A 23,706-nucleotide genomic window follows, 5' to 3' on the forward strand; every position below is an offset into this window, starting at 1 on the left:
AGTCATCAAGCTAATTTTTAGAGTAGAAACATGTGGACTTCTCTCCAGGACTCAAACTTTCCTGGGTTGAAGTGAGAGAATGTCTGAAAAAATAGCTCCCCTCATCAAAGGCTCAGAGTTTGTTAAACTGTGCAAACATTCTATGAGAACATCTTGACTTGTTAAGGATAAAAATGGACTGTCTGGGAAGATAAATTGTGACACATCTATATAATAGAATACCATTATTAGCAATGCAAATGAACAAATCAGAGTCTCCAGTAACATGGACGCACTTCACAAACAAAAGAAGGCAAAAAATATATCTAGTGATTTTGTTCATATAAAGTTCAAAAACAGGCAACATTAAATTATACTATTTTGGGGATACACATATAGGTAGTAAAACTGTATTTTTAAAAAAGGAAATAATTACACTGTTGAGTTTTCTGTACGTAAAAGTAATAAATTTTCCTTAAAAAAGAAAAAATTATCACAAAAGTTAGGGTAGTAGTTGGGAGGGGAGCGGGCAGGGATAGCATTGTGATCAGGAAGGGAGGGGTGAGGAGGGGCTCTGGTGTCCTGCCAGGTTTTTATTTTGTGGCCTGGATGATTGTTACGGGTGTTTATTTTATAATTATTGACTAAGCTATATGTATTTTAATCTATATTTCCATAAATACTATATTTCACTACAAAATAAATGAACTTTTTAATGGGTTCAAAACTTTAAGCTATGCAAGCAGATGAACTATAAGGTTTAATTCTTGTTTAATGTATAAAAAACATTCTATCACTGGCTCTGCTCTCACCTGCCCTTCTCTCTTCATTGAAAACACAGACAAAAATCAGTGCCCATCATATCATAGTGTCCACTTAACATCACCTCCAAGGTGGCTCCCATCATATGCATAACAGAACCACCTCTACAATAAAGTATCTTAGGGCAAAAACTGGACAACCATCCAAGTACCTACCAGTCACCACCCATGCTATGGAAAAAATGATGCTCAATAGGCAAAGTAAAATCTCAATCATGAGAACTCCTCCAAAACATTTTCTCATCAGTCTCAGAACTCAGCCAACTGCAAAGTGTCACAGGCACCTCCTATCCAGTTCTCTTGCCACTATTCTTCCTACTTTTTTCAGGAACCACTATCTAACCAAAGTTGTCATTTCTGTGAAAGAGTCAGGATTTGCACAGTTTCTTAGATTTTACTTATATCATGGGCTGGAGAGCTATTTCACAACCCTGGCTTTGTAACATTCTGCGTCAAAAGTGGCACTACGCAGGCCACAATGTCCTGAGTTTCCTTATTCTTATTTTTATTCTGTCATTGCTGAGCGAACCAGGGTGGTGAAACCATGTCAGAGGCAGAGGGGAAGGAAAGTAGTCAACCAGTACATGCATGTGCCTAAAATACGATGGAGGCTTCACTACAGGCAGACGAGCCTGAAGCAGAACCTGTTTGGCCCTTGCTCTGGAACAAGAGAGAGAACATAAGAGTATGGTGGACAAAACGTGTTCAAATACATCACTGAAAGCTTAGTTATCTCAAGGATTCCAAATAGTTGAGAGTCATAAGGCAAGGGGTCAAAAATTGAGTTGTAGCTCATTTGAATGCTGAATCTAAGTTTTCCTAATTGCAAAAGAAGTCCACATTACCCCCCAAAAAGTGAGCAAAAATATAAGATGTATTTTTCACTCTATACTAGTATATCTCCTAATCTATCAATAGGTTTTAATTCAACTTTAAGTAAAACTGCCCTGGACAGTTTGTTCAGTGGTTAGAGCGTCGGCCCCCAGGACCAAAGGGTTCAATTGCCGGTCAAGGGCATGTACCTCGCCTGCAGGTTCAATCCCCATCCCGATTTCGGGGTCTGGCTCGGGTCTGAATTGGGTCTGGCTCAAGCAGGAGGCAACCAATCGCAACCAATCGATGTGTCTCCCTCATGTTAATGTTTCTCCCTTTCTCTCTCTCCCTCTCCTCAACTCCCACCCTGTCCCTCCCCGCCCCTCTCTCCTTCTCTCCCTCTCTCCCTCCCATCTCCCTCTCTTTCACTCTCTCTAAAAAAATCAATGGGAAAAATATCTTTGGGTGAGGATAAAAAAATAAATAAGTACAATTGAGTTTCCTCAAAAAAAAGATGTCTCTTTGTAGCATGCTATACATTTCAAAGAGAAAATTATTTTTACAAAGACAGATAAGACTCAGAGTCATAATTCCAAATCCCAATTATATTCATCTCATTTTTAAAAATTATGCTTTGTTCGTTTTTAATAATAACATACTGTATTATGCAGTATATACTCAGCCATCTTCTTTAAAAAGTTTTATTATCAATATTTTTAAAAATAGAAAATTCCCTCAATGACAAACAACATGTTTACTCTATCATACAAAAGGGTATTTTCTCTTGACTAGAATCAGCATTACTGATCTAATCACTATTAGGATGAAATGGTGATATTCCCTCCCAGAATCTGATCTATCACCTTTATAAAGGAAAGATAAAAATCTATTTAACATCATATTGTGAATCTGTTATGAAAATATTTCCTAAACAAACCCACTTAAGTGATTATAGTCTAAAGAATAACTTTACATAGGGGTATTAAAATGTAAATATGGAGTTTTAAAAAGAAAAACAATAAGACTAGCTTTCCAAGGTTAAAACAGGACTTGTCGTTACTTTTCTAGTAAGTAATATAACTCCCTATCAGGGGTACATGAGGGCAGTGTTATAGCACCCCCGCCTCTGCTACGTAAGACGAAAGGGCCAGCAGGTAAGGCCACAAGTTGGGTGACAATGTAGGCACAGCACAACAGAGTTAACAAAAGTTTGACAAATTCTAGGTAAGCTTTGCACTATAAATAAAGACTAGGGGGAAGGATCTGGAGAGGGCAAACCTAAAGGAACAGTAAGAACAGACGTGAATAAAAGGAAATCTATGAAGTACTCATGGAAATGGGCTCTCAAATTAGAGACCTTGAATCAAGACCAGCACCAGGTCATAGAAAAGGAGGCATTCACATAGTAGGCCAACCTAAATGCTTCGATCAGAAACTGGACCTATGTGCCCTGGCAGGGTAGTTCAGTTGGTTAGAGCGTTGTCCCAATACACCAAGGAACACATATAAGAATCAACCAATGAATACACAGCTAAATGGAACAACATTTCTCTCTCTAAAATTAGTAAATAACATTTAAAAGAAAAGAAACTGGACCCATGGACTCAGACCAAAAACAACCTTACCCCTTCAGAGATGAATAAGATGCTAAACAGAAACAGTCTGGCCCTTGTTTGCAGAGTCATGTATACACTGTACCTCCCCAATTTAAAAAATATGTTTTTATTGATTTTAGAGAAAGAGGGATAGATAGAAACATTGATGAGAGAGAAATATCGATTGGCTGCCTCCTCCATGGCCCCGACCAGGGATTGGGCCAGAAATCCAGAAATCCGGGCATGTGCCCTGACTGGAAACTAAACCGGGAACACTTGGTGCATGTGTCAGTGCTCAATCACTGAACCACACCAGCCGGGCATGCCTCCCAATTTAATTGTAAGGAATCTGAGGGCAGAAATTAACATGCTAATGATAACTAAACAGGATTAAGACAAAACAGGTTAGACTGGCAAAAATACTGGGGGCCCAGAAGAAGAGACTGCATATTTGAAAGGAGGAACAACAATTGGTATGCTTTGGGAAAAACTATTTAGAGCTCTGAATCTATATCTAGTTTCGCAAAGTAATAGGAAACCATAGTTGTAATTATTTCAACTAGTAATAGCTCAAATGCCCAAATTCCCACATTGCGCTATAAAACTAGGGAGAAAAAGGAAAAAGCACCCAATTTAAAATTGAGGAATCAGAAAATGGTTCTCAAGAGCAACAGCCCTAAACTAAGATCCTAAAGATTAATAGATGGGGCTGGTGGTAAGGGCAGGAAGAAGTTCCCAGTTAGAGGGAACTACTTTTACAAAGACCTAGTAGAAACATAGAAAGCACAGCAAGTTCTAAAAACAGAATATTTCTGCATGGCTGAAGCATACAGTGGAAGAGAAAGCAGAGGAATGAGAGAGATGAGGAAAATAAATAGGAGTAATTTCATAAAGAAACTTAAAGGTATATTTAAGTTTGAACTTTTACTCTAAAAACAATGATGGGTTTTACAAAGAGGAGTGATATTGTGCCAGGATAGTAAGAAGCTAGGAAAATTCCTGGACAAGTGGAATGGGGAAACTGAGACAAGAAAATTAAACAAGGCCAAACAGTCGGGGCAGTTTGCAGCCAGCTTGTGAATTACAAGACTTTATCTTTCCCAACCAAGGGCACTTAGAGCAAATGATTTATACCTCTCCTCCCTGACAGAGAATATATAGCTTAAATCACCCTGGCCTGGGAAAATAAGAGAACAAAGATCCAATTAATGGCATTTGTGCCAGATAAACCCAAGGACAGATGAAGTCTGGGGGACAAATAACAAAAACCCCAAAAGCATCTGGTTGGTTGGGATAAATGTAAGGCAGGATAGATAGCTGCTAGGGCAGGAGGAAGGGAAAGGGGTTACAGGGGGGAGTTTATCTCACCTACTGAACAAAAAAGTCAGCAGTCATGGTACTTCCAAGATAAAATCACCAGATGTTCTCATAAATTCTGGGAAAAGCCACAACAATGTAAAAGGGGAACCTTAAAATCTAGTCCGCCTGGCAAGGGAACCTTGAAACCTATGGGGGGGTACTTGAACCCCTACCAGGTGTGGCATTCAAACTATCTGAGTTGCCCGCTTATGCTTTATGCCTAGTGTATTCTTAATAAATCTGCTTGCTTTTTGCTTCCTTAATAAATGCACTTGCTTTCTTTCAACACTGCTTTCTGTCACTCATCTGAATTTTTTCTCGGGAGAGTGACAAGCACCATGGAAGGGCCCAGCCAGCATGGCTCAGTGGTTGAGCTTCGACCTATGAACCAGGAGGTCACGGTTCGATTCCCAGTCAGGGCACATGCCTGGGTTGCTGGCTCGATCCTCAGTGTGGGGCATGCAGGAAGCAGCCAATCAATGATTCTCTCATCATTGATGTTTCTCTCTCTCCCTCCCTCTCCCTTCCTCTCTGAAATCAATAAAAAATTTTTTTTTTAAAAGAAAAAGAGCCAAGGAAGGATGAGCCCCTCCAACTCATTCTAATCTAAATATGTTAAAAGGACTGGAAGGGGGAAAACTGGAGATGGAAAAACCAGTTAAGAATCTACTGCAGATGTGGGGGTAGCTGGTTTAAAGGTGGGAGGAAAAATTCCTGAAGAAAATACCATTTAATAGAGAAAACAGGAAGGTAATATTCAGAGATAATAAGAACTTTCCAGAATTGATGGAAGACACTAATCCTCAGATTCAGAAAACTCAACTTAATCCAAGTAGGAAAAAGGAAAAAAATAAAAAGACTGAATTCATACCTACACATATCCCAGAGAAACTACAAAGCATTAAAGAAAAAGAGAGAGGGGGGTCAACAGAGGGGGGAAAGAGGGGGCATCTGTAATATGTTCAATAATAAAGATTTATTTTTAAAGAAAGAAAGAGAGAGAACATTAAAAGTAGCCAGAGAGAAAATAAACAAAGGAACAACACTTAGACTGATAGATAACTTCTCAATAGCAACAATGGAAGTCATAGCAGAAGTCAGTGGAATGTTATCTTTAAAAAAGCTGAGATATTCCTAAACATATAAAGCAAAATGAAACATACCCTCTGAACTATGTGGACAGTAATAATGAGCACTTACAGCACCCAGATAATAGTCTCTAAATACCATTGCCCACTAAACTGAAAGACTAAGGAGAAATTGATAAACATCATCATAGAGGGAGATTTAATACATCTCTCTAAATAACTAAACTAAATAAGCAAAAGAAAATCGAACACTATAATTACCAATGTTTGTGTGTATAAGTGCACATGTGGGTGTGTACACATGCATATATTTCAGTCTGAAGTAACAAAGTTCTAAAGGTATAGCAGTGGAAAAGTACAGGATTGTTTCAGGGAAGACAGAGTATGTACTGGGTGATACTATTAACAAAACATGATAGGGCAGTATTGGAGAGTATACAAAATGTAGAGGTAGGGATCATAGAATAATTGAATGTTGAGGTAATAAGGAACCTACAATGGTAGGAGAAATGAAAAACAAGAAATTAAATATAGCCCAGCCAGTGTGGCTCAGTGATTGAGTATCAACCTATGAACCAGGAGTTCATGGTTGAATTCCTAGTCAGGGCACATGCCCAGGTAGCAAGTTCAATCCCCAGTAGGAGGGCATGCAGGAGGCAGCCGATCAATGATTCTCTCTCATCACTGATGTTTCTCTCTCTCTCTCTCTCCCTCTCCCCTTCTCTCTGAAATCACTTAAAAATTTTTTAAATTTTATTACATATAAACTAAATTTATATCACTAAAGTAGAAAGATAAGTTATCAAATGATGAAAAATATATACAGATTGCTCATTATTTTTTTTAAAAGTGCATATATATGTGTATGAATGTGTTTATAAAATAAAGTTTGGAATGATACACACTACTGCAGAGGTGACATATGGGAGTGTGCAGGGAAGAGGGGAAGGTTATATTTCCATTTTATCGTTTGTTTTCTTTTCTGACTTTTTCATTTCTATAATGCACTTATATTGCTTTTATAATATAAATAACAGTAAAAAGAAAGATTAAAGAGAAAATAACTTCCTAGGGTAGAGACTAGAGTTTAACTGCTTGTTTTTTATAGCTATAATTAGCATTTCAAACAGGTACCAACAAGCCAGCTAATCTACTTCTATTATCTGACAGATATCAGGATACTTAGTATGTGAGATTCTATGAAAGAAATGTTTAGAAAATAAATTTCCTACTACTCATTAGAACTGATAGTATGCTAAAATAATCATGTGTGGCAATTTTTCCTTGACAATTTTTTAAATTATAAAAGTTAACACATAGTTGTTACAATTTATCCAACACAGAGATCATAAGAGAATTATATACACATTATTTTGCATCTTGCTACTTATTCATCAGGACAATTTTTAGATATATTTACCTACAGTTGCAAAATCACATTTTTTATCTACATGAAACAGTTGTGATTGGAGTTAAGATACAGTACTTTTGTTTGAAAACCCTAGAGAATATAAAATTCTATCTAGAACAATTGGCTGACAAAAATGATAAAACAGGACACAATAACAACCTGATTACTGCAGGAAACAGTTTTTTCTTTTTTGTTTTGTTTGCTTGCTTATTTGTTTTGTTTTCACAATAGATCTTTCTAAACTACAAAACTATTATCAACTTTGTTTAAATTATCATCAGCAGTCAAACAAAAATCAGCCTAAGTAACCATAGACACTACATGCTCACCCCGGGCATGCCAAGTCAGTGCCCCTGAGAAATCCCCAGCAGGCTAGGGGGTGCCTCACCATTCAGCAGAGGGCTGAGTCAGATTCTGAACCACTGCCTCCAGTGGTACTCACACAAATTAGATAAAGTGACCTATGAAGTCATTGTATCCACCCCATCTCAGGAAATCTTGTTCCCAAAGAAATAATAACCAGTTTTTTGTCCAGTCCAACTTTTGCTATAAACAGAATGCACCTTTCACCAAAGCCCAAGAAGAGTATCTCATCAAAAGTCTTAATGTATAAGGACATTTTAATAATAAACTTCAATTTTCCAAAGATTTACTAAGCTACTTTTACCTATACTAATCATTTTCCCTACCTAAAAAATAATAATTTGTTTTCCTCATCAGAGCACTATCCTTCAGATAGTTAATTAATTATAGCTTAATAATCAGTCCTTGTCTAGAACCCAATCTATGTTAAAGTAATTACAATGTGTAAAAGAGACATACTAGTATATCAAGATCCTTTAGTGTTATCATTAGCCATGCTCATACCCTACCAGGTATAATATGTAGTGGTTAAATATATGTTGTGTTATTTTTGTATTTTAAAAACAGATATATTCATTCAAAGGCAAAGGAGAAAATACACTCAGAATAACAGCATCCTATCTTCTTCAAAATTCCCTAGTTTCTAGAGACTTTTTTTGTGTCTTATACACTGCCATTAATTTGACTGCTTCATAGCTCTAACACAATTAGAAAAAAATTACATAATGGCATGACTTTAGCAGGCATACATTTCATTTAATATGACACAATGAGATAATTACTATTTTCTAAAAGTTGGCTACTTACTGTCAATATTCACTCAAAACTTACTTCCAATTCTTTAATTTTTTCCTCTGCTATTTTCTGTTTCTCTAACAGCTGATTGTGAATTACCTCCTTGGACTGAAGAATAAACCTACAAAACACAAAAAAGTTGATGATGCAGCCACATGACCACTTTATTCATCAAAATCAACAAATATTAAACTAAGAAAGCTAAAGGAACAATCTCCCAATTTAGGACTAATAACATGCATTGTTATGTTAATGTGACAAACTCCAAAAATCGCCACAGGTTTAAACCTTCTTGACAGAGAAGGAATAAAAGCTTCAAAGTAAATTTTGCCTTCTTATCTAAGAAAAGAATCAAATCAGGCTTCAAGTAAATTCATAAATAAGTGGAGAAAAAATATAAAGGGATAAAAATCTACTACAGGCTAAGAGAAAAGTTAAAAAACAATAAAAATCCCCCATAATTTTTATTTTTCCAGTTATCTGTATCAACTTTTATCTGGATATTTTTTAAACAATATTTATAAATTAGAACTCTCTCTCCAATCTTTTATTTTATTTTATTGTTGTAACAGCAGTAACTCATGACCTTTTAAAGTCACAATCAAGTACTGTGTTAGGATCAATGCATTAGTGTTTATATGAGTTCCTCACACAAAAAGCACTGTATAAAGTCTAGTATCTTTTATTATTATTTCCAGAGTGTATAATACCTCTGAAAAGCTCAAAATGCACCAGTGGAAAATTTCAACTTTTTCCATTTTATAGTCAGACATATTATTTACAACAGATGAGGGTGGAAATATGGGGAAGCTTTAAAAATTAACACTGAATCTGTTCTGTGACTTTATGTTCATAATTCTTGCTGTAGGGACAGGAAGAACAAATTACTTTATAGCCTCAAGTAAGTGAACTGAAATACTTCCCTTCTACTGGAACTAGGGGAAAACCTCAATTACTCAAATCTCTTTTAGGACTGTCCTAAAATTGGCCAGTGATGGCAAACACCATCACTGAACTAGGCTATAACAGATTTCAGTTAAAGATTACAATTAATTAAGTGAACTGTTTCTTCTCTTTGTACATAACATAGGAGTTTCTAACAAAGAACTAAACATCTCTTAATGAAAAGCCAAACAAGAAAACATCAAAGTAGCAATATGCAGTTTCCTCTACCAACCTCACAAAAACACTGTCTTGATAGGTTCTTAGCAAGAGGGTCTGTTACTATAGATACTAGAGGCCTGGTGCACGAAATTTGTGCATGGGGAAGCGGGGGGGGGGGGGGGGGGCGGGGTCCCCCTCAGCCCAGCCTGCATCCTCTCCATTCCAGGACTCCAGGGATCAGGCTTAAACCAGCAGTCAGACATCCCTCTCACAATCCTGGACTGCTGGCTCCTAATCGCTCACCTGCCTGCCTGTCTGGTCGCCCCTAACTGCCCCCCCTTGCTGGCCTGGTTGCCCCTAACTGCCCCCCCTGCCAGCCTGGATGCCCCCAACAGTTTATTATAAAATAGACTATGTGTTAGATGACTTTGCCCATCTGTAGGTAGGCTAAGCACGGGTAGGCTAGACTAAGCTATGATGTTTAGGTTAGATGTATTAAATGCATTTTCAATTTATATTTTCAACTTAGAATGTGTTTATCGGGACATACCCCATTTTAAGTTGAAGAGCATCTGTATTTGGTACAGTAGTTGTAGAGAAGAGTTGTTTAGAATGGTACTAAGTCTCAATGACACCATGTAAAAAGTATTATAAATCTAGGCCCAAGAGTCACCAAATCAGGTCATTACATGCATGATTTTTCTAAGAAAGTCTTTTAACTATGAAAATCATTTTTTGTGTGTGTGTTTTTTTTTAATTTTTTTAAAACCTCACCCGAGGATATCCCTTCCATTGTTTTTAAGGGATGTAGGGGTGAGGGAGAGAGCAGGAAACATTGATGTACCAATTAGCTGACTCCTGCACTAGCCCCAACGAGGGCAGGGAACGAACCCCCAACCTAGGCACGTGCCCTTGATCAGGAACTGAATCCACAACTCTTTGGTGAGCAGGCTGATGCTCTAACCATTGAGAAACACTGGCCAGGTAGAAAATCATTTCTAGAGTAAATATACATTTTTAAATAGCACTGATTGCTGGCCAGTGAGTAGTATTCTTAAATAAAAGGTCATCGGACATTATCTTTATTAGTGTCTGGGAAATTTCCAAAGCTAAGATTAGAGGTCAAGTCATTACTTATGTGGCCTTAAAAAATAAATTATCTGAACAGATATTAAATCCCTGGAGCAGAAAATAAAATTACTAGAAAGCAAAAACACTCAACAACCAAAATATGTTTTTCCGTGGCCACACATCCCTGAGACAGCCATATTGGACTGTGCCAACCTCAAAGGCCAGAGAGATGTCACCAAAGCTGGCCAATCTACTAGAAGCTTAAAGACATCTGAGCAATTAAAGTTTTAAACAAGGATGAGTATTGAGGAAACTCAAATGTCCACCTTAAAAATTACATAGTCAAAATTCAAACAAAAATGTTATGGGAATTTTGGCTTAGTCCTCAAATTTAAAAATGCCAAAGAGCCCTGGCTGGATTGCTCAGAGTTTAGAGCAGTGATGGCGAACCTATGACACGCGTGAACTCATTTTTTTGGTTGATTTTTCTTTGTTAAATGGCATTTAAATATATAAAATAAATATAAAAAATATAAATATTTGTTTTACTATCATTGCAAATATCAAAAAATTTCTATATGTGATATAGAAATTACTTAACGAGAGTTAAGTTAGGGTTTTTCAAAATGCTGACAGGCCGAGCTCAAAAGGTTTGCTATCACTGGTTTAGAGAGTCGGCCTACGCACCAAAGGGTCACAGGTTCGATTCCCAGTCAAGGGCATATACCTCAATTGCACACTCGATCCCTGGCCTGGTAGGGGCATGTGCAGGAAGCAACCAATCAATGTGTCTCTCTCATATCGATGTTTTTCTCTCTCTCTCCCTCCACCTCCCTTCTACTCTATCTAAAAACAATGGAAAAATATCTTCGGGTGAGGATTAAAAAATAAAGATATATAGATAAAAATAAATGTCAATGATACATGGTATATTTCTTGGAAAGGGCCCCAGGAAACATTTGGATTTCTGAAAAAAAGTCTTTAGAACAGCGGTCACCAACCTTTTGGACCTCACGGACCACCAGCTGGCGACCGCTGCTTTAGAAAACACGTTGTCTATTGTTAAAAAGGTACTGAATTATTAGATGCCATTTTGAAGATAAGGGATATATCATGACAATGCAATTATGAGTCATATATCAGAAATAAATATTATGCAGATAGTTCCTCAAAGCAGAGACTCTCACAGAGGTCCTGCCTGATAGTTTATGGAAAACCAAATGGCAGATTTAAAAAATCTGGAACTCAGAGTGTGCCATAAGGAAAAATAAACCACGAAGAGGGGCATTATTTTTAGATGACAAATGATATGCACAAAATGTGCTTCCCATACTCAGGATGACATAATCTAGACTAGAGTCACTGCTTCGTAAAAGGCCTCTACTTTGGAAATCAATGCCACGTGGCCCTGCACTGTCAGTTACTAAGGGCTCGTAGCCTGCTGTTTCAGTTCCTCATTTATTTGTAATTATGCCACCCGAAAAACGTAATTTTATGATGGCCTTTGATTTGTTTGAGAAACATCAGCGCTGTGTTCTGAATTGCCCCGCAGATTGGTACATGACTTCTTCCACTTTGCACACAAACCCAAAACACAACCCGGGATCAGTGGCAATGATGTTTTTTGGGTACGCTTCCAAAGTAGACACTATTCAGAGACAACAATAGGGTAATGATAATGCCTTCTGTTTGGGTGGGAAATTTTTAGAGGACATCTGAAAACATATTCTAAATAGCACTTAGGGCAGTGATGGCGAACCTTTTGAGCTTGGCGTGTCAGCATTTTGAAAAACCCCAACTTAACTCTGGTGCCGTGTCAGATATAGAAATTTTTTGATATTTGCAACCATAGTAAAACAAATATTTATATTTTTGATATTTTATATATTTAAATGCCATTTAACAAAGAAAAATCAACCAAAAAAATGAGTTCACATGTCACCTCTGACACGCGTGTCATAGGTTCGCCATCACTGACTTAGGGCATCCACAAATTAAGTGGCACAGAAAAAGCTGAAGAAGAATGAACTTATCTTGTTTCTTTGCCTCATTCCATGGGCAATGAAAACTACTTGCATGTGCACAAAGATCTACATGCAAAAAACTTTTACATCATAATTTTTAGCAAAAGGAAGGAAGGAAGGAACCTAAATCCCTGAGTAAGGAAACAATTAACAAATTATGGTACATCTATACTGTGGGATGCAGAAGAAAAATAAACTTACCTCTTGTCAGAGTAAAACAGAAGACACTTGTTTATCAATACCTTGGTAATGACATTTTCAAAGTACATACCGAAAGAAACCAGCTATTTATTATTAACACAGCATTACATATACAATGAAAAGATCTTTCAAAAATAAAGGGTAAATTCAAACAAACAAAAGCTGATAAAGTTTATTCTAACAAACAAACACCATAAGAAATGTTAAAGGTAGTTCTTCCGGTAGAAGGAGTATGATAACATATGGCAACTTACAGAGAAATGAAAAGCACTGAAAATAGTATGAATTAAGATGAATATAATAGACATGTTTTTCTTATTGTTAATCATTTTAAAAGATAGTTGACTTTCTAAAACAGAGGTTAGCAAACTATGCTTGCAGGCTAATCTAACCATGATCATTTATTTATATAATGTCTATGGCTGCTTTCTCACAACTGCAGAGTTAAGAGAGACAACTGTGACAAAGATATGACCAGCAAACCATTTTATTGGCTATCAAGCCAAAAATATTTACTACCTGTCCAATTACAAAACAAGCTTGCCAATTCCTGATATAAAGCAAAATAATAACAACATACTGTGGTCTTCATAACATATGTAAAATGCATAACAATAAAAAAAAGGAATGACTGGAGCAATTTGACATATAAGATGAAGTGGTATAATATTATTTAAAGGTAGACTGAGATCAATTAAAGACATATATTGTAAAAAAAATAGGACAATAACTAAACTAAAATTTTTTTTTTACTGAGGACTAATAAGCCAAAAGTAAAGGTAAAATATGATCATAAAAAAATAATATAAAAGAACACAAAAAAGAGGGGGAAAGGACTCAAGCACAAATGAGACAAACAGAAAACAATTATTAAGGTAGATTTAAATCAAATCATAGCAATAATTACTTGAAATGTAAATGATGAGTATACCAATAAAAAGGTAAAGTTTGTCAGACTGAATTTAAAAGCATGACCCAACTACGTATATGCCATCATTGAGAAATCCACTTTTAATAAAACAACATAGACAGGTTCATAGTAAAAGCAAAATGATACTTTTTAGAATGGCAAAAATACAAAAGACAGATAATATCTGAGGCACGCCTTGGCAGATATTAGATAAAATTCGAAGAAAGCTGGGAAACAAGAGGAAGAGAAAAATGAAAGGCAATGAGGGGGCACAGTCAGAGAGGTCAGAAAGGAAAATGAGCCCTGGCCAGTGTGGCTCAGTTGGTTGAGCGTCGTCTTGTGCACCAAAAGGTCACTGGTTGATTCCTGGTCAGGGAACATGCCCAGGTTGTGGGTTCGATCCCTGGTCAGGGTGCATACGGTGTGTATGAGAGGCAATCGGTCGATGTTTCTGTTTCTCTCTCTCAAATCAATAAAAACACTTTTAAAAAAAGAAAGAAAGGAACATGACACAGAGATGGGCAGAGCTGCAGCAAGCAGGAGCTGTGCAGAGCTCTGCAAGTGCAAGTGCTCTGATGGCCCGAATGGGAGGAACACTCACCAAAGGCAGGAAAGGCCAGACCTGAGCGGGAACTTAAAGTTAAGAGACCAATGATCCAACCACACACATCCACTTGTGAACTCACTGGATACACCCACTTCACCATTCCTCTCAATTGCACATGAAACATTTTCCAGGATAAATCATATGTTAGGCCACAAAACAAGTCTTACCAAATTAGAAGATTACTCATATCAAGCATCTTTTCCAACAACAATAGTATTGTTAACAGGAGGAATAAGGAAACTGAGACAGGAAAGTAAAACAAGGCCACACAGTGTGGGCAATTCGCAGCCAGCTTGTAACTAAGAAGCCATTATCTTCCCCAGCCAAGGACACTTAAGAGCAAATGGTTAAAAACCTCCATAATGAGAGAACGTAGAAAGGCAGGGGTAAAGGGGAGATGAAAAAAAAGGGTAGTTTTACTCCCTAAGCAGAGAAGCCAGCAGTCTCAAAGCTTGGCAAGATAAAGTTGCCAGGGGCTTCTCATGAATTCTGGGACGACCACAACAAAGTAAAAAAAGGGACCTTGAAAATTAATCTGCACCCAAAGTATTCAGCAGAGGAATTTTGAGACCCATAGATAGGAGGGCATATACCACCTCGGACCCCCACCCAACTGGCTCTTCAGATTAGCTGAGAGCTCATCTGCGCTTCATAAGCCAGATGTATAGGTTTGTTTGCTTGCTTTGCTTTTCAATAAAGGTAATTGCTTTAATAAATTGGCTTTTCACAACACAATCAAGGTCTCTCGTATAAATTCATTTATATGAGAAACAAAGATGGAGGCTGGGGACAGCCCTCTCCCACTGACTCAGGGAGCTGTCCAGGAACACCTCATCACCTATGTTAAGTCTTAAACGCAACCTGCCTTTTCTTTTCTCTTCCAGTGCTTCCATTGCAAACATTATGCAAGGCTCTCAGCTAAGCTATCTCTACCCAAAGTCCCTCCCAGAACTCATTTGTTTTCAAGGCTTCAACTTGGCTAATGACCCTCAGAATAGTACCAACTACTATTACTTGTAAGTTCCACATCTCCTCAAATTCAACATGTCCCAAATTTAACTCATTTTATCTACCCATACCAACATTCCCTACCAAGCAGTTTCCCAATCTCAACTTCAGCTTCATCAATGATAACACCACTTTCTCACTCACCTAAGTCCCAAAGCTACAGGTAACCTCCTTGTCCCCTACATTCCCAGTTTATCACTGATTCATCATTTTCTTTCATACTGACTTCCTCTGCATTCCACTTGTCACCTTAGTTTATGCCCTTTTAATACACAACTGAATTACTTCAATAGCTCTCTAGCTGTACTTCCCCATTAAACTCCCCCTAATTCATTCTAAATATAATACCAACAGTTTTCATGTAGCCAGCCTTCAACTGTTGATCACTGTATTGATTGTGGTGGATAATTTTTAGCAGACATTAATGGTTAGCTACTCCATATCCAGTCTTCCTTGTTAATAGAGCCCCAATTTTGTGTACCCTCCACTTTCCCAAGTGACTCAGGGAAGTGAATCCTGGGGTAAATCTTGACTGGTCTTTCCCAATCATGGCAGTCCCATCCCCCAAGACATAAGCCCAAGTATGTGGCTCAGTTCCTGTCATGAAATGTGAGAGGTCATCTTTTTGGAGACTTCTGGGAAACATTTCTTTGACCCTAACAAAGACGACACAGAAAACATGGTACTTCCTAATTCTGGATGTCGTCACCTCATAATGAAATCCTTCACCCAATCTGAAGTTGAAGCTGGCAAGCAGAAGGAAGGGGGCAGAAGCAAGGGTACTGACATAAATGGAATTGAAGCTCTAGTGAGGAGGCCTGATATACACAACATGGATAAATTATGCTTAATGAAAGAAGAACAAAAGGGTATATACTATGATTCCATTTATATATAGTCCATATGAAATTCTAAAATAGTCAAAATTAATCAACAGTGATAGAAATCAGATTATCAGTTGCTTACAGCAGGATTTGGGAGAGGAGAGAATTGACTTGGAAGAAGCAAGGAACTTTTTAGGGTGACAAAAATGTTCTATATTATTACATTTGTCAGAGCTCATCCGACTGTACTTTTTTTTTCATTTTTTGAGAGTATGTTTACTTTTTATTGATTTTAAAGAGAGGAAAGAGGAGGGGGGCACCGATGTGAGAGAAAACCATGGATTAGTTGCCTCCCGCACACCCCCCGACTGGGTCTTAAACCTGCAAACTGGGCTTATGCCCGGACCGGCAATAGAACCAGCAACCCTTAGGTGCACTGGAAACGTTACTCAACCGAGTCACATGGCCAGGGCCTAACTCATTTATTTGTAAACAGTGACAACTTTATTTTAGTCAAGTTATTTTTCAGAAGCATGTTAGACCATCAAATGGAAATGTAATGCAGGCAGGTGGATGTAAAGTTTGGAGTTTGGGGAAGAGGTCTAAAGACAAAAATTTGAGTTGTCAGTACATAAAAAGGCATTTAAAGAGATAAGCCTAGATGAGGTCCCTAACAGACTGAGTGCAGATAAAGAGAACAGAAAAAATCCAAAGGCTCAGTCCAAAATCTATCTAATATTTGGAAATGGGACAGAAAACAGAAAAAGGAGACTGAATAGGAATGGCCAGTGAAATAGAAGGAAAATCAAAAGGTGATGTCCTGGAAGCCAAGTGCTTCAAGAAGGAAAGATCAACAGAACTAACTACTACTGATAGGTCAAATGAGATGAGGACTGAATTCACTGTCTTTATTCCCTTCAGGAACACAATCCCAAGTAAACATTCTTTGTTCTGAATGAGTAACTCACACTACTAGGTTCAATCTGTACTAATAAAAATCACTGTGTATTTTTAAATCAAACTGTTACTCCTGAAATGGAAGCAGTAGTATGTTAATCTATTTTAAACATGATGCTTATTTTTGGTCACTATTTGGTATTCTAAGTATTCTGGTAAATAATCACCTCTGATGTTTACCACTTTTACTCTGGCCTCATCAAACCCCAAACATTACCACATTTAAGCATCAAGCTGTGCTATTACTTTTTCCAAGATATGATCTTTATTTCACTAGTAGGTTAAAATGTAACACAATAAAATATAACACTTGGATAGTAAAAGATTACTACCCAATGAGTACTGAAGGACACAAACAGAAGACTCATCATACAAATGCAGAAAGTCACAGAGAAATATAAATATAGTTTGGCACAAATGCAAAAGACTCAGTCCAACACACACATACAGGATGCATATTGTGGTCCAAATCTTTTTACCCTGAGCTAAACAATGTAAAAGGCTCAGCTTACGGCAGTCATGTTCTTATCTATTTAAAGATACACTTTTAATACTGGGCTCCTGCTGCTGTGAAAATTTTGATATGAGAACATTTCAAGTCCTCTTTCAAAGCCAAAGGCATAGCTTCTTCAGATAATCTGGTCCCTTTCAAAGTAATTCATTTTCACGAGAACAAGAGTTAGTAATGAGAGTTCCTGGCCAGGACAATGAAATATTCTCCCAGATAAGTCCATTCAAACTTAAATTCTAAAAACAAATTGAGCATACATTCTTCACAAAGCCACAGGCACTAATGGCGCATGCAACACACTGCAATCCTAATTATTCCATCTGGGCAAAGAATATTTGCAGTTCACAGCAATTCCTGATATAAGAAAAGAATACTAAAATAAGCCATTATCAAGTGTGTGTTCATATATATAGACTGACTCAGACCTTCTATGTCAAAATATTTTTTCTGAGCTTTTTGGCAGTTTCATTAAGCAGATATACTCCTTGACATGAACACTTCAGTCCTCTCTCAAACAGATTAGATAGCAAGTTGTTCCTAAATCTGTCACTATAAGTAGCAGCTAAAATCAAAAAATTCTTGGTACAGCTTAAAATTTTTTATATTTCATTTCAGAAAAATTCAGCTAGAGCTAAGTTACAGTACATAATTCTCCAATGACAAAGTAGCAAAGCTCAAGATTATTGCTGCCTTTGTTTTCATTTACATAGGAACAACAAAGGTAATGGTGCTTTTCACTCTCCCATCAGTTTACTACATTGATTCTTGCTTATCACCAAATACACTGTAGTATCCTCTTGTGTTGTTGAAGAATTGCTACTTTCATGCAACAAAAGTAGACTTTGTTTAATCCTTTGTCAGTTTTTGTTTTTTTTTTAAACTTCAGGCCTTATGATATCAGGAAATGCAGAAACAAAATCCTCCAAGTAACTAAATGAGTCAATTACATTTACCTTTTTAAAACAAGTTTAGGCCTAAAATAAGTAACCTACAAGAACACGTTAAATAAAAAATTGTAGCATGTTTGTACATCCCAAGGTAAGTATATAACAACCTTCATTGTCCTTTTGTACAATAGACTTCTAATTAACATAACCTTTCAAAATTACTTTCCTGTGTTTCAGAGATTATTTGGACCCTGGAGGACATGGGATGGGAAGAAGGGAAGGAATTAAAGTATCTGCAAAAGAAACATGGCTATGTAATTCCTACGCAAATGTGTTAACTTCCCTTGGAATAAAAACAGTGATGTCATTCCACAGAGCAGTACAGCAGAGTTATAATGAACAACAAGTTTTTAGATCACTGACACTTAAGGAAATTAAGAATATTACTCAAAAATCTCCTCTCCCTAGAGTTCCACATCTGTGGAAGAGGAGAGTGTGCCCATCTGGGGTTATATACATACTCAACATTAACAAAACTGAAGTCATTTTTCCTTGCACAACAGGAAAAGTTGTGTGTTTTTCCCTTCAAACTCTGAGCAATGAAAGCCATGACTTTAAATGGCTCTGTATAAAAACACATGAAGGGTGGGTCATAGTCTATTAGTAAAAGCAGCGCAAAAACAAGAACTCCTCTTCCTTTAAAATAAAACCTAAAAAAGAACTAAAAAATTCCTTCTTACATTTGAAAATTATTTTAACTTTGCTTATATTTTCTCTACTCTAAACACAGATTAATACCTGTAAAGAGAGCATAAACAGAGCGTATGAATTTGCAATGTGCTCTCACACCAAAAGCAACCTGCACATTAATTTTTTCTCCTCTAGTAAGCACTAAAAATATCCAAACTTGAGTCCAGTGAGAACAATATAAACTATTTTTTACTATAATATCAACATTATTTATCAACAATATTTACTACACCATGACTTACAGTTTATTTCTTAATCTTTTAGGAATCAAATATAATACAACTACTTCTTCAGATTTAAAATTACCTCAAATTAATTGGAATGCCAACTCTACAGCTACATGAAATTGTAAAACAGTTGCAAAACTTGAGGCAGCATGACTATATCCCTTTCTATTAATATTTAACATAACTAAACTTAGAGAAACTGCAAATATTTCATGCCGGTTTTGTCAAATGTCATGGTTGAAATTACAGGTCAACATCCCAACTTACAACTGAAATCACTACAAAACCAGCATAACATTTTAAACAAAGGGCAGTTCAACCAACCTGTCATGGACAGTTCAGATTTCTACATCCTAATTAGTTGAAAAGTTACTCAACTATTTATATATATTTTTTACATTTATTACCTATCAGGAATAAACCTACTGTTTTCACTTTCTACCTGTGCCACATTTATCTTAAGTCTTGACACTTCTGGATCTTTTAACCATTAGAGATCAACCATCAAATTACTTCAACAAGTAGAAATAGCAACACCGCTCCCAAGCAGCGATGCCTGCATTGCTAGACACTTATCTAGTTGGTAGATTTATACCATTGTTCATTCTTAGTTCCTTAAACGTAAAAAAATACCCACAGAATGGTGGCATACCTCTAAATTAGTTTAAATATGGCACAAAGTTATTTTTAGTTAGGTTCAAGTTTTAAAAAGACACTAATCATTCTTTTCAAAGGCTAATCTACTCAAGTTCCTCCCATATTAAAAAAATAAAAAGCTTAATTTGTCCCCTTTGGAAAGAAGAAATGTTATTTATGTAACACTCAAGCAAAAGGAGATTGGAATAATAGAATAATAGACCTGACATCAAATCAGGGTCAGGGTCATACCTATTGTTAATAAAAATAAGTTTGACATTTATCCTAATCTTTTCAAACACTAGCATGGTAAAATGTCATTTATGTGTACTTTCAAATGTAATTCTTATTTTAAAAGAAAACACACAAAAACTCTACTTCTGTACAAAGTACAAAGGAATAAAACTACCATATACCTTAGAAACTGGTTCTTATTCACGAAAAAAAAAATACAAGAAACATTCATGTAACATTTATTTGAGATCTAGTATTTATTTGATTCCCTCCTTGTATGCTAGAAAGATGCAAAGACAAACACTTCCAACTATTCAGACAGATCATTCCACAGTTGTAACTTTCATCATAGTTCTCAAAGCAGTCTGGTGAGGTCAGCTCACAAACAGCTTAAGGAGTAAAACTAGAAATTGGTGGTAGTAGTATCAGGCTACATAACAGCCTCTCCAAAGAATATGAAGTAACAGAACTAAAATGTGCTGGCAACATGCCAAGAGACTGGATGGAATATAGCTTTGAGCAACAAATACCCAGAGCTTACAGTATACAGCAATTCATCATTTCTTACCCTGCAGTTTGATTTTCCTTGTTTTAAGTCCAAAATAGCCATATATAACAGGTATTTAACTCTACCAATTCTCCATATTTGTAACTTGAAAGGCACTGGGCTTGTAATGATTTGGTAAACTAAATACATACCCTAAAAAGAAAAATGACTTTCATCCTATGTGAAGATGAGGAAGGTAAAATAGATAATTATATAGATACTGTTCTGCATAGAATAGCCTTTATTCTCTAAGGGTTATACTGCCCTCAGTTTAGTTTCAAAGGCTTGGATTTTTCTATAGTGTCAGTTCTGACTGAATATCTCTGCAACTGGTTGGTATTTAGAATTAGTCAACCTTCTCAACAATTTAATAAAGAATTAATCCTGTCAGATTAAATGACATAATTTTGGTCAAAATTCCAGACATTAGTCAAAATATGTTACTTTTATAATTTCATCTTTATTGAATCATAATATTAAAATAATAACAAAATCTAATCCTAAGTCTGTCACTTTCTAAACACATATTCTTTCTAAAAAGCCAAAAGAAAATGCAGTTATTTTAGGCAAAAGAAAGAATCGTATTCAACTCAAATCAACACACATTTAACATCTATTTTGTGCCAGACATTATGCTGAGAACTAACAAAACAAAGATAAATATGTATGTACATGGTCTCACAGAACTGACAATCTAGTTGGGGAAACTGACCCGCTTAAAAATCAATCAGACCAGCAGGTATAGCTCAGTGGTTGAGCCTCCACCTATGAACCAGGAAGTCACAGTTCGATTCCCAGTCAGGGCACATGCCAGGGTTGCAGGCTCAATCCCCATTAGAGGGTGTGCAGGAAGCAATCAATCGATTATCTTTCTCTCATCACTGATATTTCTATCTCTCTCCCTCTCCCTTCCTCTCTGAAATCAATAAAAAGCAATCAGCCCAGTGGGTATAGCTCAGTGGTTGAGCAGTCAACCCATGTACCAAAAGGTGGCTGATTCGATTCCCTGTCAGAGCACATACTCAGGTAGTGGGCTCACTTCTCTCTCATTGATGTTCCTATCGCTCTCTCCCGCTCCTTTCCTTGCTCTCTAAAATCAATAAAAACATTTTTTTAAATCAATCAATAAAATAAATCTCAATCTCTCTCTCATTCTGTGTATGTATGTGTGTGTGTGTGTTCTAGTAGCTACAGAAACAAAAACCCTGGCACCACCCCAGATATGTAATTAAGTCTGCCATAAAGGACAAAATCTTCAGGAAACACAAGCTCTGTCTTAAAGGATGAGAATTTCACAAGGGAAAGTCGAATATCGCAGGCCAAGGACAGAATGAGCAAAAGCAAGAAATCACAAAACATGGCATGTGTGAGGAAGCCCATGTGACAAGGCTAAGAATAACAATTTCTGATTCACGTGCTACTACATGACAGGCATCACTAATCAATTAAAACATGTTTAAAGTCTATATGAGACTTAAACTCCTTCTCAACAGATAACCCAAAACTAATGGAAGGAACAAGTCCATGTGATGAAATTTACGAGCTATCCTGAGTCTGGGAATAGAAATGGTGGGACTTGAGACTAGAAGGATAAATAAAGGACAGATTATGAATGACTATGATGCTAGGCTAAGGAGTTTAAATTTTATCCTGTGGACAACAGAGGATGAACAAAGGATTTTATGAAGAATATTGACATGATCAACTCTGGAAGATGTGTAAACAATGCATTTGGACAGATAGAATAAAGGCATAAAGAACAGTTAATATGCTATTGCAATAGTCTAGGAAAGATATAATGAGGCCTGAATTTCAGCAATGGCAAAAATCTACTGCAGGTTCTAAAACAAAAAACAAAAAAATGGAGTGTTTAGATTTTATAATCCATGGTTTTAAAGCAAGAATTTGAGAAAAATTAGTATTCTACTTAGAATTCCCAAATAATACTCAAAAAGGAAAAGATAAGACAACGTAAGGTAAAGACTAGAATTAAAGAAGTGAATCACAATGATACTCAAGATTACCCAAGACTATAAATTCAGAAATAGATATTTCAGGTTTAGCATCAAGAAAGAGAACGTCCTCATGACCAGACTAATACTCAGCAAGTCTTTTCTTCCTGAGGGCACTAATATTCTAGCCAAGCAACAAACACTACTCACCTTACATGCCCCTACAATGCAGGGTCAAATGCACAGTCCCAGTGAGATGCAGAAAGCACAAAAGTCAAATTTAAAAACAAAGTCTGAAACCATATAGGAGTTCCACTTTAGCCAAACATTTAAAACTACATAGTTCTTTTTAAAAACATAAATAATACGAAACAAATCTTCTGGAAATATTACTGTCCTACCATTAACTAATTCATCTCCCAGCCTTTAAACTCTAAGATTCTTTATGTGGAATGCAATCTATTTGTAGCACTTTGGGCAGTATGCAAAAAAGAAAAAAGCAACACTCCTATCACTTCTGCAGAATGTTTAATAGATAAAATTATTCTAATTAAAAATAAAAGCTTCATTGTAACTCAAAGGCCAAAGATAGTCAAAGAGTTTTCTATTTTGGAAAAAGATTCTTTAGTTGTTGCAAACAGGCTAATGTAGTGATGAGAAATCCAAGGACAACATGTTAACAACCATGCTAGAAAAGCTAGCATTACTGTTTTAAGACCTAAGGATATTCACATTAAGGATAAAATTATCCTGCCATGAATGCCAACAATTCACTTCATACTACATAGACACATATTCAAGGGCACTACTTTGTTTTCAACCCAATTCTTTTGTGTCCCAGTAATGAACTCTCAAATTGGGATTCTCTTCCTCCTAAAATAAGCTAAAATGAAAAATATGAACTCCGGAGACAAAATTTATTTGTGGTATACTGTTTATTCTGATCAAGCAAATCTAATGAACACTTTATCATAATCTATCTCTTTTCCAGAAAGATATGGATTAGCTAGTCAGGAGCAGGGTCTACTTCTC

General features: G+C 36.5%; 1 protein-coding gene across 3 annotated transcripts in view; it reads right to left on the reverse strand.

The window, feature by feature from the left end:
- The window catches only part of PFDN1 (prefoldin subunit 1), a 58,320-nt gene that overhangs the window by 30,761 nt on the left and 3,853 nt on the right, over positions 1–23,706 (reverse strand). For 2 of the 3 annotated variants that reach the window (XM_059698634.1, XM_059698635.1), the window contains exon 3: positions 8,261–8,345. In XM_059698634.1, the coding sequence (XP_059554617.1) occupies positions 8,261–8,345 (85 nt within the window). Of the gene's footprint in view, positions 1–8,236; positions 8,346–23,706 lie in introns of all 3 variants that reach the window. The other variant, XM_059698636.1, reaches the window with a different exon arrangement.

Source organism: Myotis daubentonii, chromosome 5, assembly GCF_963259705.1.
Source record: "Myotis daubentonii chromosome 5, mMyoDau2.1, whole genome shotgun sequence".
Lineage (NCBI taxonomy): Eukaryota > Metazoa > Chordata > Mammalia > Chiroptera > Vespertilionidae > Myotis > Myotis daubentonii.